Below are 17,706 nucleotides of genomic sequence, written 5' to 3'. Positions count from 1 at the left end.
CTGTAATGATAAATTGAGTTTTACTCCTGGAGGAATAAGGATGGATGGTTTACTTGGTTCTAATACCATGGGAGATAATAAGTCTTGGTTAGTACAAGCTATGAACCTTAAGTTGATTGAACCATTCACAAGAGCTGGAATAGGACATCATGAAGCTAAACTTGTCAATTTAAAGTTGTTGAACTTTATACTTACTGATAGTCCAGATCAAGAAATAACTATTGATCATCTGGAAAAGGATCAAGTTCAAGTTCTTTCACTTGATGAACTGATGATCATGTCTATAAAAGAATTGAAGTACATTCACTATTTGCTAAGAGTTGAATATGAAACTTCTAGGTTATGGTCAAACATGATTATTGCCAATATCAGAAGAAGGATACTGGATGATGGTCTATATTATTTTGGATCATATGTTCCTAAATATATAAGTTTCAGAGGGAAAGAAGTCAACATGAAGAAAGGTGAAGCTGTCATTGAAAATGTTCTTACTCAGAGACATATAACTATGAATCCTGATGGAAGAAAAACTTGTTATATTTCACTGGAAGACATGATGACAGAAAGAGCTCAAATCAGAAATCTGAGAGCTACTATCTATCAATTATCTGACAAAACATAGTATTAAAAGAATTTGAAGATCAAGTTGGAAGATATTTTGTTGAAAAAGATTGATGATAGAGTTAAAGCATTTGTTCAGAGATATTACAAAATTTATCAAGAAATATGAAGATCAAAGTCTGAAACAAGGTAAGCTTTACACTACTTATTTTGTCTATCTGGTTTTTGGCACTAGACAATTTTATTAGAATTCATGCTTATTCTGCAAAGCATAAATTGGGGGAGATTGTTGAGAATTGGCTAAGTCGAAGATCATGGTCTGTCTAACAATCAAGATATGATCAACTGATGTGATATGATTATCCGTTGAAAGCTTCGATATCATCCATTGACGATCGTTAGTCATCCGTTGATATAAAAATGATTATTCGTTGAAGCTAAAGCATTTATCCGTTGATCAAGGTTATCCGTTGAGAATGACTTGGGTGATAAGTCAAGACTGCGAGATAAATCAAAAGGTGCTGATTTATAGGATCGTAGTTGATTTTGATATGTAAAGTGTTAGGATTATATTGTAACATATCTTGTAATTGATAGAGGACTGATTTGTAGTTGTGTAGTATATAAACACAGAATAGGTTATCACAATATGTGGTGAGTAGAACTCGAGTATTCGTATAATTAGAAGCTCTTAAGAATATTGTTCTTGAGAGAGTTTTGTAACAGTTTATTAAAGATCAATATAAACTGTTATTTGATTCATATGTTCTTACTTTACTTTCTTAATACATCGATTTATTTAGTAATTGTATACAACCCCGCTTAAACAATTACTATACTGGGCAACAGTATGTCTTGTAAGTATGGTAATTGTGAACTTAGTCACCGACTATGATATTTTGGGTATGGCTTTCGGGATTAAGTAGTTATAATGTTCAACTTGGTATCAATTATTGTATGTGATCACTATGAAAATTCTGTTTTTTCAGTGAATGGATGGCTCTTTTGAGATGATAAATAATGTTATCATTGTATGTATGAACTGTTTTTTGATAAAACTTTTTAATAATCAAATAACATTACATGGTTCTTGAAGCACTGATATACTACATATCTTAAAAATCAATCGGTGCAAACACTATTATAATAACTCACACACTACATTACTCACATAGTACAATACATCACACTAGAGTAATTTTGCTAAAGCCACTATCACCACTATTATGATTAAGTAGATCTTCACAGAATTGGAAAATAGATTACATGTGTCCAAGTGAAAATCAGGGTGATGTGTGCCTGGACAAGATAAGAGGTTGGAGTCTATACAAGATAAGAACCACGAGTCTGGAAAAGGTAAAGAGACTGGAGCTGGACAAGGGTCAATATTTTTATACTTTGAAAATTTTGAGTTGGATGCCTATGGCTCGGACCTTGCACCATAATATTCTTACGACTCCGTAATAGGATCTATCTTTTTCTCTTTTTTTTGTCAAGGTCTACATACACGTATATGAATTATATTAAAATAAAATAGCCAGACCATAGGATTTCTTTCTTTTAAGAAAGTTTACCATCTAACCGAAGGACATGTAAAAATATCCAGGGAAATTTAGACAATAAACCTTAAATTTCCGAAAAGAGAAATCCTTCTCCAAAAAATACATTAAACACATTGAACACATTCATTAATCTTGTTTACATTAATTATACAGTACAACTTCAAAAGTCATTGTTAATTTCCCAGGTTACTAATTACGTTGAATCCCAAGGTTCGTTGATTCTAAGAGGTATGTACATTATAATAGGTTAAAAACTCTTTAAATTAATAATTATTAATTTATCGATAAATTAATAACTCTCTAAGGGGTCGTTTGGTTCGAGAAGTGGTATCGGGTTGGAATAAAAAATCGGGTTAAGCTGGTATGGGGTTGAGGTATCATTTATGATATTATGTGTTTGGTTGAGTGCTGGAATAAATATTTTAGATTTAAAATATTATTTAAGTTATTAATTTTAATTAATTTAAATATTATTTTAATTATCATTTTAATAAATTTTAGTTGATAAAATTATTTTTGTATTAAACATTTACATTTGATTACTTAAATAAAGTTGAAATGCTATAAATAAATTGATTTTCCATACCCCTCCTCATACCCACCTCTCCCCTTGGGTATCAAAAAGTCATACCTTGGGGGTATGAGGAATGGGTTTGGAGGAAAAAAATTTTGAACCAAACATTAAGTATGGGGTTGGAATGAACGAAACCCATACCTGATACCAGAATACCTTCAACCAAACGACCCCTAAATTAATAAATTTCTCCGGTCCCGACATTATTAATTTATAGAGTTTTTACTGTAGCTAGCAAAAGCTAAACACCTAAAAGCGTAAAATACATAAATTTTAAGCACCATTTTACACCCCATAATACAAACTTATAAAGTATAGAATAGAAAAACAAATGAGGAGAAAGTTGAAATTCTTAGAAGTTAAAACAAATTACATCACACACTAAGTAATAAGTAGGACAAAAGATTAAGGGTAGTCATCTTAAACCGGAGATCACCACCAAAGTCCTCACCGGTGATCGGAGACTCCACAGCGCTCCGGCAACCAGTTGTGAACACGATCGACAATCGGAGTCGGGAGAGACAGAGACGTGCTGTAACACGGTTTTTATACATATGGGAGATTGAATCATACCTACATGAGCTTTGTTGTCCCAGTCGTCGCTCTCTATTCTCACTTTTCATATCTTATGCTTATTTCCCTGTTTAAATTCCACGTACAGCTGATGGGTTTCTAGTTTTTAATAATAGGTTCTATCTTTTATACTTAAAAAATTCTTTAAATTTTGGTTTCATGTATATTGGTCGGAGCATGGGCCTTAATATGCTTACTGCTCCGGAATAGGGTATATCTTTTTTTTTTTAATTTTTTTCAATAAAATTCGGTTTGGTGCCTATAGCTTGGACCTTAAATCACAATATTCTCATTGCTCCGGACCAAGGTCATATTTTTGCACTAAAAAAATTAAAGATTTTTTGCTTTGATGATGACTTTGACTCGGACCCTAGGTCATAATAAGCTTATTGTTGCAGACAATAGTCTTATTTGTGTACTTACAAAATTATAAAATTTTTGATTTTGATATCAATGGCTCGGACCCTGAGTCATAATATGTTATTGTTCCGCACCAGTTTCATATTACTGTATTGAAAATAATTCTAAGATATTTGGATTTGATGCCTATACTCGGACTTTGGGTCATAAAATGCTTATTGCCCCGACCCGAGTCAATATTTTTCTACTTCAATATTATATCAAAAAAATTAATTTACATGCCTACTGCATAAATCCTGGGCCATAAATGTTTATTGCTCCGAAACAAGGTCATATTTTCGTATTTAGAATTTTTTATCCTTATTCTAGGTTATTTCAACTGACCTGAACTCTTTCATTTGTCTCCAATTATGTCAAAGTCTGATCTTTGAGATTGGTGATATTCAACAGAGTTGTTTGAGTTTTCACTATGTTCAACATCTCGATGCATCTTCTCATTATATATATTCATGACCTCGGACAGTTGGTCTCCGGTTAGGTGCTCCACCTGATAAACTATGAGAAAAAATAATTATTGTACTTGTTCATTTCAATAATAACATTGGAGTGAGTTTGGATCCACGGTGCTTCCTCTATGAGAAGGAGAATAAATTTGAAAGAAGATAACAAATAAATGAGAAAGGTCTAAAATTACATATAGGTGTGTATATGTGAAAGAGTGTAATCCCTAAGCATTTTTATTTTTTTGGGCTATTTGTAGACCAAAAATTAGGCTTCGGGGGTTGGCATCATTAATCACGAGCGTTGATTACAATCTTGTAAGCATTCATGGTGATGGTAGATGGATTAGGGGGAATTGTGGTAGTGTGTGCATGGACCACTTACGGTGTATTGTTTGCTAAGTCATACTTGTGTCAATAATGAATCAACATCAGTTGTATTCATGATATTTATGCCACGTCATAATATGTACTTATTCTCATCGTATGGGCCTAAAGTTATATGGGCCTAAAGCTTTGTTTGAGCTCAAAATGGGCTGTACTTTTATATGCCTATCAGTGATAAAGAGAAATTAATCTATTCAAATTATTTTGCTAATTTTTTATCGCTTGTAAATGTCTATATCTCATCTTAGATATTCTCATTTATCAAATTATAAACGGTTTACTTTCACTCTTGACTTCCAAATATTTTGTTCATTCTTTGCCTGAAATTACCAACAATATTTCTTCAGTAATCATTAAAGGGAAATTTTTCCTTTTTATCTTCCTAGAATTATTTCAAATGTGCAAAATCAATAGATTTCGGTGTAGTGAATTGAAAATAGTTTATCATATGAAACGACAGAGAGCCATCACGGATTTTTTTTTACATAACCAGGATAAAAAAATAAAGAAGGTATAAAGAAGAACTAGTCTCCTCTTTTTGTTTAACGATAAGAGAGAATCTTTGAATTTTTCAATTGTTATCAGGATGCAACAACCGTTGACAGGTACAATCTTTTATCGCACAAAAAATATTATATACTTGATTTTATGTTCTGGAAATACGATACGTAAAACGTTTTAGAGATTCATTTATATCACAAATGAATGTGATAAAGTACTAATTTATTAATCATTTTTTTGAATTTATCAATCAATATCAGAATGGAACATCCGTTAACATGTACGATCTTTAATCGCACACAAAATAATATATATTCTTTCGTTCTGCAAAAATTTGATACATAAGGCATTTCATATATTCAATTATATTACAAATGAATGTGATAAAATAATAATTCATCATCTCATTTTTTAAAATTGACAGTAATGCATGATATTATAAATTTTTGAATATCATAATAATAAAATTGAATGAAAAATATGATTTTTCATTACACGTGAATGAAACATTTTAGATTTATTCCCGGAAGCCAAATTAGGCATCGAAAAAATTTCCATAGAGTTGTAAAATAATATGGTAACTTTTGAAAAATTTAATAAACTTTGTGGCTAAAGTGCAAATTATCCCCTTCCGCCCACAGAAAAATAAAAAAGAAAACATACCTAAAATATAACATAACGGCTAGTATCTCCAACGGTCGGTAAGTTTTAAAAAGATACTCTACACATTTTATAAATATTGAGCACACGAACGCTCTGTTCTTCACTATCTGTCTCTAATCTTCTTCATTTCTTGATAAACATTTGATTTTGATTGATTGGGGAAGATCGGAAAATATCGAAAAGATGCAAGAAATGTGGACTGCTCCTCCTGGTTTTAGACCCACCAAATCTGCTCCTTGTTCACCTGCTAAGCCTCTTGGGATCTCGAGAATTCGTTCCGAATCATTTCATGTGGCTCATAAGGTTCCTGTTGGTGATTCTCCTTATGTCAGAGCCAAAAATGTTCAGGTAAGCCTCTTTACTTTTATCTTTCTTTTTATCTATATGTATATCACACAATTGTATTGGTTTGTTCTACGATAAAATGTACTGTATCTCGTGTTTTAGTGATCGTTGAATTTTTGAATTGAGTACTCGTAAATCTTGGTTTTTTGAATGGTGGATTGTCTTGATTTTGATTTTATCGACGTTTATTTTTTTTATTTTATCGGATTTATGTCCGTGATTCATTTGTTTTGTGACTTTGGGTCCCATTAATTTTGATTTTAATTTTGTGAAATGGGGACTTGGAAATTTTATACCGTTTGTGTTATGACATAATAGATGAAAGGTTACAAATTATCGTTTATTTGTTTGATTTTACACAATTTATATCTTTGATTAGTTTGTTTTGTGACTCGGGTCCGATTAATTTTGATTTTAATTTTGTGAAACGAAAATTCTTGATTGTGTTTTAATTAATAAAATTCTCCTTGTTTACTTGTTCCTTTTATTGGGTGTTATTAATTTTTCCGGGGAACTGTGATTTAGTGATTTTTAATGTTTAAAAAAAGGACATATGAATTGTTATATACTGTTTGTGTTATGAATTTTAATTTTGTGAAATGGGGAGTTGTGAATTATAATACTGTTTGTGTTATGAAAGTGTTATGACACAATAGATGAAATGTTATATTTCATGGGGATTGGGTTATATGTTATGAATTTGTGATGTTTGTGTTATGTTGTTGACGGACTTATATGTAATGAATTTGCATCAGTTGGTGGATAAGGATCCAGAAAGAGCTATCCCTTTATTCTGGGCAGCAATCAATTCTGGAGATAGAGTGGATAGTGCTTTGAAAGATATGGCTATTGTTATGAAACAACAGAATCGATCCGAGGAAGCCATTGAGGCCATTAAGTCGTTGAGGATACGATGTTCTGATCAGTCTCAAGAGTCTCTTGATAACATCTTGCTGGATCTTTACAAGGTCCTATTAATTGAGTATACCTATTAATTGAGTAGATTAAAAGTTTGTGTCTTAATTGGATAAAATTATGAGTGTGTGAATGGTAATTTGATGAATGTTGAATTTTGTACAACAGAGATGTGGCAGATTGGATGACCAAATCGGGTTGTTGAGGCGCAAATTGTTCTTGATTCAACAAGGAATGGCTTTCAATGGGAAGCGAACAAAGACAGCACGATCTCAAGGCAAGAAATTTCAAGTTTCTGTGGAGCAAGAAGCCACTAGATTACTGGTAAACCTTTTATCTAGAAGCTCGTGTATTTATTACCAAGAAATCAATTGTGAATGACCTTCTTAATATCTGTGTTTCAGGGTAATTTGGGATGGGCACTAATGCAACAAAACAACTACACTGAGGCTGAGGATGCTTATAGAAGGGCACTGGTGATTGCACCAGACAGTAACAAGATGTGCAATTTGGGAATTTGCTTGATGAAACAGGGAAGGATTACTGAGGCTAAAGAGACTCTCAGGAGAGTTAAGCCACCAGTGGTCACTGAAGGGCAGAGAGGTGTTGATTCACACCTTAAGGCCTATGAGAGAGCGCAACAGATGCTTCGGGACCTTGAGTCTGAAATGATGAATAAGGGTGGTGACAGGGTCGAACAGTGTAAGCTGTTTAATGCATTCTTGGGTTCTTCTGCTATTTGGCAGCCTCAGCCTTGTAGAGAACTCAATGTTGCTCCAAATTCATCTGTTGTTCCTGCTGCTCAACCACTCAAAGATGATTTTGCTGATGAAAATGTGAATTCGAACAACCTACCAAGTCAGCCAAATCTTCAAGGGCTTGGTAAACCAATTGTTCCTTTTGGGAATTCACTTAACTTTGCAGCACAACCATTCTTTTCATCGAAATGTGTGGCTCCCCAACCGCCTGCTACTAACCTGATGGATCGGCTTAAGAGAACAAGGTCAGCTAATGCTTCTGATGGTACAGCTAATTTAAACTTGACTGCAGGTAACAAGTTTGGACAATCATGGAAGCCTCCTGTAATGGAGACTAAAAGTCAGCCTAATTCTCCAAAAAGTGACAAGTGGAAAGAGTTGGCACTACCTGATAACAAGGATTTCGAGGATGCAATTCTTGCTGCAGTTTTGGGTTGTGTAAACGATGAACCGGAGAGCAAGCTTGTCATGAAAACTGCGAATGGTGAAGTAGGTAAAGTTGAGCTGAAGGTTGAAAAGAAGAGGCTCAAGGTGTTTCAACAAATTGCTCCATCTTTGAGCCCAAGGACATGATGAAGATATTTTTTTTTTTTAATATTTAGAAACGATAATAACCCTACTGGGAAGGGTTATTCTGATTGGTGGTGGTTTATTTATTTAGGATGGAGATGATCTTTTTCTCCTCTGACTCCTCGCTCTCGCAGTGATGGAAGTCTGCTGGTGGGTTTTCGGATTTTAGAAGTTTATCGAATGATTATTAAACTCAGTTCTCCTTTCTTTTCCTTTTTTAATTTATGCCCTTCTTCAGAAGAAGGCTTAGAGATATGAAATAAATTATTCCCAGACGTTCTCTTAAATTATGGTGCCGTTTATTCTGTATTTCAGACAGAGATGGTGTTTGAATTACAAAAAAAATGCAAATTTCTTTAAATTTGATAGTTTAGCATTCAGTATGAAGTTGTCTGGGGGTATGTTTTTCTTTTCGAGCATGTATTACGGTGAAGTGAAGCTGAATCAAGCGCTGTTAAACTCATGTGTCAAATTCATGCACTCATTAAATGTGTAAATCTATTGTGCTTCTGTGCATATAAAATGTCCCTTCTTCAAACTTTCCCTCTCATTATCAATAAAAAAAAACCAGCCCTTCTCATTTTTTTCTCTGTCTATCCAAATCAGACCACCCTCTCTCTTTCTCGCCAGCACCCCATTTTACATCTTGATCAGTTCCATATACGCTGCTGGAGCTCGTTCATGTCTCACTCTACAGCTGATTACAAGTGTCAATTTGAGTCGAGTCGGATGTGATTGAACAAGTGATATTAAAATCAGCCAAGGTTTCATGCCTTTAGCTTTTATACTGAAACAAATGTAGTATTGTGCTGTGTGCCCCTTTCATTCTTCTCTTGTTTACACGGTTTTAACAGCTTTGATTAATGATTACTGTTCTTGATGTCTGCATGACTATGTCAAAGATGTTATTTTTAATTATTAATTTCATCGACAAGCTAATTTTTGGTGATAACAGTGATTCTGTGTCAGACTCGTAGCAATCCATAAATTTAACATTATGAAGAAGATGATGATAAAATTTTACAGAAATGAAGAATTGTTATTATTTTGTTAAAAACTGAAAGTACACAAATGAGTCTCTCTATATATCAGAGATCTAACAAACTTTCCCTAAAACAGAATGACAACTGGGAAACTCTCTGTTATGTGCTTAGCTCAGCATCCAACTCAGCAGTTGACTGCAACCTATCATGAGATATCTATGTTGACTTGTTATTTGTAACATCTTCCCTCAAGGGGAATGGCTGGAACATATTACAGACATTCAGCTTGGAACATAGAAAATGCAGCTGAGCAAAAGGAAGTGATTTAGTTAAAATGTCAGCAGTTTGAAAAGAGGTAGAAATGTGAGTTGTAGTAATAATCCCTTGTTGCAGGTGTTCTCAAACTAGATGACAGTCTATTTCGATTTATTTAGTACACTCATGAAACACATAATTTGAAGCTATATACAATGCTGATTTATTGTCACAAAATAGCTGAACAGGAGTAAGACAACTGATACCAAACGTCTTGAAGACAGCCAGTAGTCATTAATCTCACAACACGTGTCTACTAAGCTCATATACTCAACCTCTGCAGATGATTTTGACAGTGTGTGCTTCTTTTTACATTTCCAAGAAATCAGAGATTTACCAAACATGACACAATATCCAGTCAAGGAAATCCTAGTCAACAGATCACCCCCCCCCCCAGTCTGAATCTGCAAAGGTAGTGTGTTTAAATGGGGATGAAGCAGAGAACAACAAACCCTGGCCATGTGAGGACTTGATGAACCTCAAAATCTTAAACACAACAGTAAGATGATCGGATCGAGGTTTGGTAATAAACTGAGAGAGCACTTGAACAGGATAAGCGAGTTGAGGTCTGGTAATGGTAAGATACAGTAATCTGACCACAAGTCTTCTATAGAGAGACACATTAGATGCAGAAAGAAAATCACTGGTGCTTTTCTGTAGTGTATGATTTTGTTCCATGGGTATGGTTAAAGGTCTACAATCAAGATATCAAACATCAGAAAAAATATCAAGAGTATACTTCCTCTGATGGAGATATATACTAGTAGCATTTTTGGCCACCTCCAGACCTAGGAAGAACTTGAGAGATCCCAGATCTTTAATTTTGAAATGAGATGCCAAGAATGGTTAATGAATGAGGTCAAAACAACTAGTACTTTTAGTAGAACTTACAGGAAATGGAAATCTAGTGTGTTTTGCTTGATGAAAAATATCACAATGAGAGTTCAAAACATTTGAAGATTGAGAAGGAATACAAGAAATGTGCTCTATAATAGAATTAGAAGGATGACCAAGTCTATTGTGTCAATTGACATGATCAGTGATAACAGTGGCAACAGACACCTGAGAGGAGAAAGATTTTATTTGAAGTTTGTAGAGACCATCTACATAGTCACCAATCTCTCTCTCCTTCCTCGAAACAAGGTCCTGCATTAAGCATTTAGAAGTAGAGAAACGAATAGCACATTTTGTGTCTGAAGTAAGTTTGGCCACAGACAAAAGGTTGCAATGAAATTGAGAAACATGAAGTACATGTTTGAGTATGATGTCAGAGGCAATATATATATAAATATATATATATATATCCAACATGATAAATTTTAGAAATTTGACCATTTGGTAGATATATTTCTGAACTGAGTGTTATGATATTGTGTAACAGAAATAAGTGAGGTGTAATATGGTGTGGCACCTGAATCAATGATCCAGGTGGTGACATAATCTATAAACTGAGAGTTGACATTGTTAATAATTACAGTATTTGAAGCATAAGTCATATCTGCCCCTTGAGAACCAACATTATGAATCCATAGTGTCAAAGATGCCCGAGGTTTGTTGGTAGAATGCAACAAGGTTAACATCTGTTGATATTGGCTCTGAGTGATAAGGAGAAGAGGCATTAGACATATCACTGGAATTTTCAATGGCTGGAGCTTGATTATCAGATACTGCATTGTTGAATATATTTGAGATGTCATGTCTAATATGTTTCATGTTTAGTTCTCAGATCTTAACTGACAGGAAATATCAGTACTTACTGGAATCAGGACTTCCTGGAATCAGGACTTACTGAAAGTCAGAACTTAAGGATATCAGAACTTAGATTATCAGAAGATAATATCAGAAGATGGATATCAGAACTTAAGTACTGGAGGACTTACAGTTAAGGAAGGAAGCTGATTTACAGGAAAGAAGATCGAGACTAATACAAGAAGAAGATATGCAAGGAAAGAGTTCGAGGACTAGAAGAATTATAAGATATCTGGTTGATATATTTTAGTAGATAGAATTATATTCCATATCAACTAGAAGTTATCTTGTAACTGTGTGTTTATATAAACACAGACATAGGTTTACTCTAAAAGAGTTACGATCATCGAGAAGATCTTATAATTGTAACCTAGCAGCTCTTGTGATATTTGTTCATCACTGAGAGAGAACAGTTCCATTGTAACAGAGTTTGTTATATCGAATACATTTGTTTTCTGTTACTTGTGCTTTAAATCGATTTGATTGTATTCTACACTGTATTCAACTCCCTTCTACAGTGTTGTGTGACCTAACAAGTGGTATCAGAGCCTATCTATTAACACACATACAGTAAAGATCCAAAACAATCATGTCTGAAGAAGCAGAAAATCCAACCAAGCCTGCTAAAACTGAATAAACTCCAAAGACTCAAACACACAGTCTATATGAGACTATCAGGGTTCCCATGCTGAGACCGTCTGAATATCCCATATGGAAAGTGAATATGGCTATATTTCTGGAAGCTACAGATCCAGAATACCTTGACAGAATTAATGAAGGACCGCATAAGCCAACAAGCTCTCTGTTATAGTTGCAGATCAGCCAGCAAAGACCATACCAAAGGAGAAAAGTAAATACACGGCTGAAGATATTTCATCTATTGGCAAGGATGAAAAGGTAAGGCATTTACTGCATAGTGCCATTGATAATGTCATGTCAAATAGGGTAATTCACTGCAAGACTGCAAAGGAGATATGGGATGCTTTGGAGACAAGGTGTCAGGGAACTAATGCAATCAAGAAAAACAGGAGGACTATACTCACTCAAGAGTACGAGCACTTTGACTCAAAAAGTGATGAGTCATTAACTGACTTATATGACAGGTCTGTCAAACTCTTGAATGATCTGTCACTAGTGGACAAGGAATATGACACCTTGAAGATTCAAAACTAAAATTTCTTTTAGCCCTTCCCGAAAGTTGGGATTTGAAAGCTACTATTATAAGAGATAACTATGCTCTTGATGAAACTACTCTAGATGAAATTTATGGAATGCTCAAGACTTTTGAACTTGAGATGGATCAAAGAAGCAAGAGACATGGGAGAAAGTCATGAACAGTTGCTCTTAATGCTAAGAAGAAATCCCCCAAAGTGGTTGTCTCAAAGAAAGGAAAAGGAAAAGCTATCATCATAAAGTCTAATTCAGAATCATCAAGTTCTGATGATGATGATTAAGAAACTGAAAGTCTACCTGAAGGAGATGCTGATGAAGAGATGATGAAGTTGTGTGCTCTTATGGTGAAGGGTATCACAAAGATAGCATACAGGAAATTCAGAAGAGGAAAGAAGTTTTCCAGGAAAGGTATAAGTTCAGATAAGAAGGTCTTCATAAAATCTGAAGGCAGAGGAGGAAAGTCTGACAGAGGAGATTACTCAAATGTCAAATGCTACAACTGTGGTGAGAAAGGCCACATATCTCCTGACTGCAAGAAAGGAAAGAGTGACAAAGACAAGGCTCTTGTCACAAAGAAGAAAAGCTGGACAGACTCCTCAGATTTTGAAGATGAGGAAAACTATGCCTTGATGGCAAATGTTGATAGCAGCTCTGATGCTGCTGAGTTAAAGGTACCTCAAACAACTTATGTCTTTCATACTGATGATATTACTGAGTTGAGATTATATCTTAAAACCATGTTTATTAGCTATAGAGATCAAACTTTAACATGTGAAAGATTAACTTCTGAAAATCTTGCTTTTAAAAAAAGGAATGATTATTTAGAAAAAGAGTTAGTTATGTTCCATCAAACTCAGAAGGATAGAGATGATGCTTTCTATGTGAGAGATGAAGTGCTAAAAATGAATAAATCTCTAAAAACTGAGTTAGAAAAGGAGAGAGAAATTATCAAGACTTGGACTAACTCTGGCAGAGCAACTCAGGATATATTTGTCTTGATCTTCTTTCCTTTCAATCAGCCGCCTTCCTTATCTGAAAGTCTCCTTAAGTCCTGATATTATCTCCTGATAAATATCTCCTGATAACTTAAGTTCTAACAACTTAAGTTCTGATATCTTAAGTCCTGACTTCAGTATAAGTACTGATTTCCAGTTAAGTACTGATTTGTCCTGTTTAAGTAAGATCTGAAAACTAAACACAAATAATATTAGACATGACATCACAATTATATCTAACAATCTCCCCCAACTTGTAAATTAGCATAATAAACAAGTTTAACAGATATTTGATGATGTCAAAAATATTAAGTACAAATTCATGAGAATTTGACTAGATAACTACAACTTACAGTCCTTTCAGCTTTAACATCCTTAAGATCTGATATCAGCTTCTGTCTGTATACACTTCAGAATTTAAGCAGTTGTAGATCTTCGAATTGGCTTCAATTTCTGATCTCTTTGATGTCAGGAGTTGTTCTCAGATAGTTCTTCAACAAACATCTCGGCATATTCAAGTTCATTGACCATCCTCCTTTTAGCATTTTTCAATTCAGCTGTATCTTCACCAGTTTGAAAAATAGCAGCCCTGAGATCATTTATTTTAGCTTTCCTTATGTCCTGATCAAGTCTGATCAGATATGCTTTGTCAGACTCTACATTGAATTCCACAGCCTTATAACCCAGAAAAGTAGTTATGATCTTAGCAGTGTTAGGCTTCATTTCAACAATATCACCTTTGTGATATCTGTAATTGGGAAAGTATGGGTTGTCAGACTTTACAGAGTAAAGCTTCTTCTGTCTTTGAATTTGTGACTTTAAATAACCTGCAGCACCATCTGTTAATCTATTTTTCACTTGAAGTAGAAATAGAACATGTTCCAGTTCTTCAAAATACTTCAGTAGAATAGCATTCTGCCTGATCTGGAATACCCTACCACCTGTCATAAAATATAACATGATGTGTTCTTTCAAAACAGAATGGTAAACCATTTGTACAGATTCAAGTTGATTCAATCTTTCAGGAGTTGCTCCTACTTCTGGTTCACTTAAGGAAGTTGGATCATTGGTAGTGTTGTGTATTCTCCTTTCATCAGAACTACCCAATCCAGATTTATCTCTTGTTTTCTTTCCTGTAACAACTCTTGCTTCAAAACCACTTGATGTAGTCTTCAAAGGTTGAGTCTGTTGAGCTTTGGTGAATCATGGTAGGAGTATCTTTGAAGGTTTAACATGAGCAATGTCAGAGGTTTCCTTTTCCTTAACTTCTGATATCAAGTCAACTTGAGCTATGTCAGAGGTTGCTTGCTTCACTGTCATATCAGAACTTACTACATCTTGACTCTGAACAACATGAGCCATGTCAGAGGTTGTTTGAGAAATATTCTTTTTCATCAGAGTAAGACTAGCATCTTCTTCATCAATTATTTCTTCATCCATGACTGGCATATAAACCTTTACAGGTTCATCAACTTTTTCTTTGCCCTTGGACCTTGGATCTACTTCCACTTGTGATTTAGCTTTGGTTGCCTCATAATTTGTTCTTTCTTTTATCACAATACCCTTAAGCTTTGGAAGTTTCTTTTCAATAACAGAAGTTTTAGATTTTATCTTGACACTTTCTGCTTTGAGTCTAGCTTCTTCTTCCTTTAGACTCTCAAAGTCCATTCCTGGATTTTCTTTAAGAAATAATTTCTTTGAAATTTCTTCATCAAGTTCCAGATGTTCACCAGAACTTATCCTTTTACCAGTATCAGAACTTATTCTTCTCCCAGTATCAGAACTTGTTCCTTGACTTGTAATTCTAGATTTACTTGATGAAAATCCTTTGCCTTGACCTTGACCTCTACCCTTATCAGAGTTTTTGTGGTCATCATTTCCATCATCCTTTCCCTTCAGTGTCTGAATAGATTTGCATTTGGACTTAATCACTTTCTCCCCCTTTTTGGCATCAGCAGATAAAAGAAGAGAGACAAGCAATTCCACTGAGGATTGGATCTCATTGAGTTGAGTTTGATGAGAAGCTTGATTCTTTAGAATTTCATCAATCTGAGTTTGTTGCTTCTCCTGAGTTTTCTCAATGTAGGCAATTCTGTCAAAGGCAGGCTTAAAAAATCTGTTCTTTTCAAGTTTCACATTCATATCTTGCTGGATCAAGGTTTCTTGAATTTTATTCACCTTGGCATGAGTTGTTGAGTGTTGACCTTGAAGGTGCCTAGTACTCAATGCAGTAACTCTCAGCTGTGCCTTGAAATCATCATTTATCAGCATTTCATCAGCTTTTGCCAGATGCTCAGCAAGAATCTTTTCAGAAGGAACAAAACTAACTGTGTTTCATTCCTTAGTCCACTCCTTTCTTCTAGGAGTTTCACTCCAAGGTACTGGTGCATCCCCTCTAACAAACTTCTTGACTAAATCAGCTTTATTAACTGTTTGTTGAGGTGCATGTCCTGATGGACCAGCTGCATCAGCATCTAGATTAGTAGCAGCTTCACCAGTAGTTTCAGCATTATCAGCATCAGAACTTATAGATCCAGCAGTATCAGCATCCTCTGATAGAATAGCAGTATGTGAGGCAATAGAGGCTTCAACATCATCCTCTAAATTCTGATCTGCATCTAAGTTCTGATCAACAGCCAAATCTTGATGCCCACCTAAAATCTGGTTCTCATTATCCAGATTCAGAATTGGTGTAGTTGGAAAATCTTCATTGAAATCAACATCTTGAATTGGTGTCGTTGGTGGAGTGAGTTGAGTTGGTGGAGCTTCCAAGTACAGAACCTCAGGCACAATCAAGTTATGAATTTCAATTTCAGCACTTGTACCTGGATCTTCAGTATGTACTTGTTCAATTATAGGTGACACGGGAGGTGTAGGCACTCTGTCTTGAGCAGTTTCTGGTTGTGCAGAAGGAAGTGATTCGATAACAATTGGTTCTGTTGGGATCAGAGATTTCTGACCCCCTTCCTTAGCTGCTTCCTCATCTTCTGAATCTAACTCAACTGTGTCCCTCTGAGCTCTTTGCTTTTTCATTTTCTTCAAGGGTTGAGACACTGCAGGAGATTTATCATCAAGATTTAGCTTTCTAAGCCTTTTGAGAGGCCTAGAACTCCCAGTTACAGTATCTTTCTGAGAAGAGACCTTCTCAGCTTCTACAACAACAGGTTCTGATATGGGAACCTGTTCCTCCAATGTTTTCTCAAATCATCAAAATTTATTATTGACCATTATTAAATCAAAACATTCATCACAGGATAAAATTTAAAATTGATGAAGTAAAGATTAACAAATTTCAATTAAAACATGTACAGTCACAGAATTTGAGAAACAAAGATCAAATCTTGCAATTAAATAAAATTTCATTCATATATCAGATGATTACATTTGATGAAATTTATCAATTACATGCAAAAGTACAAGATAGACCTAATCTTAGAATCTTAACATCAACAACCTTAGTCCTAGCCTAAGAAGACCTAACGACTAGCTTCTTCTGCTGCTGACGAAGAGCACTGCAAGACGAATGATTCGTTCTTGCTGACGGAGAGCTTCTCTCCTTTCCTCTTCTAGACGATCACAATGAAGATGATAGTCCATATAAAACAATAAGAGGTTTGTGTGAACCTCTTGTGGAACTGAGTTCCAGATCTCTTCAGGAATGACAGTTATATGCCACTCCTATCGCCAATCATCACAACTCAACTCGATATTAAAAGTATCATAGTTCAAGAGCAAGTTGAAATAAACCATGTTTTTAATGAGTTTGAAAAAAAATGAGTTTGTGAGAAAATGGAAGATGTATTGGCTGGAATGAGTAGTTGATTTAAATAACCAATAAATACCAAGAGACGCAAGAAATATTGAATAGTTACAGGTAAAAGTAATGATACCTCGTCTCCCTAAACCAATGTGTAATAATAACAGTCATTAAGCGATCTAAAGCCAGAGTTAATGAGCACGGGAAATAATAACAATTACTATGCACATGTAGGTTTTCAAGACATACACGCTAATCACTAACCCATAATGATTATGACTGATTTATCTCACATAAACCAATATTCTGAGAAAATATAACCGTTCAAGTAATGACCAAAAATAAACCAAGTAAATAAATACTGCCACGTTAGCATCAGAACTTGATTATTATCAGAATATAAAAGTCATCATAATATGGCTCCTTTACTTGAAAATTGAATGTTTATTCCTGTAATTATTCACA

General features: G+C 34.6%; 1 protein-coding gene across 1 annotated transcript; it reads left to right on the top strand.

Annotated features, from left to right (window-relative positions):
* Positions 1-5,770: 5,770 nt before the first annotated feature.
* Positions 5,771-8,633, top strand: LOC141713091 (protein POLLENLESS 3-LIKE 2). The gene is made up of 4 exons (XM_074516328.1): positions 5,771-6,029; positions 6,782-6,994; positions 7,110-7,265; positions 7,346-8,633. The coding sequence occupies exons 1-4, from the start codon at positions 5,865-5,867 to the stop codon at positions 8,270-8,272; spliced, it is 1,461 nt and encodes a 486-aa protein (XP_074372429.1). The 5' UTR covers positions 5,771-5,864; the 3' UTR covers positions 8,273-8,633.
* Positions 8,634-17,706: the final 9,073 nt, after the last annotated feature.

The sequence above is a fragment of the Apium graveolens genome, chromosome 3 (genome assembly GCF_009905375.1).
Source record: "Apium graveolens cultivar Ventura chromosome 3, ASM990537v1, whole genome shotgun sequence".
NCBI classification, from domain to species: domain Eukaryota; kingdom Viridiplantae; phylum Streptophyta; class Magnoliopsida; order Apiales; family Apiaceae; genus Apium; species Apium graveolens.
This window is presented reverse-complemented; position numbering and strand designations above follow the sequence as displayed.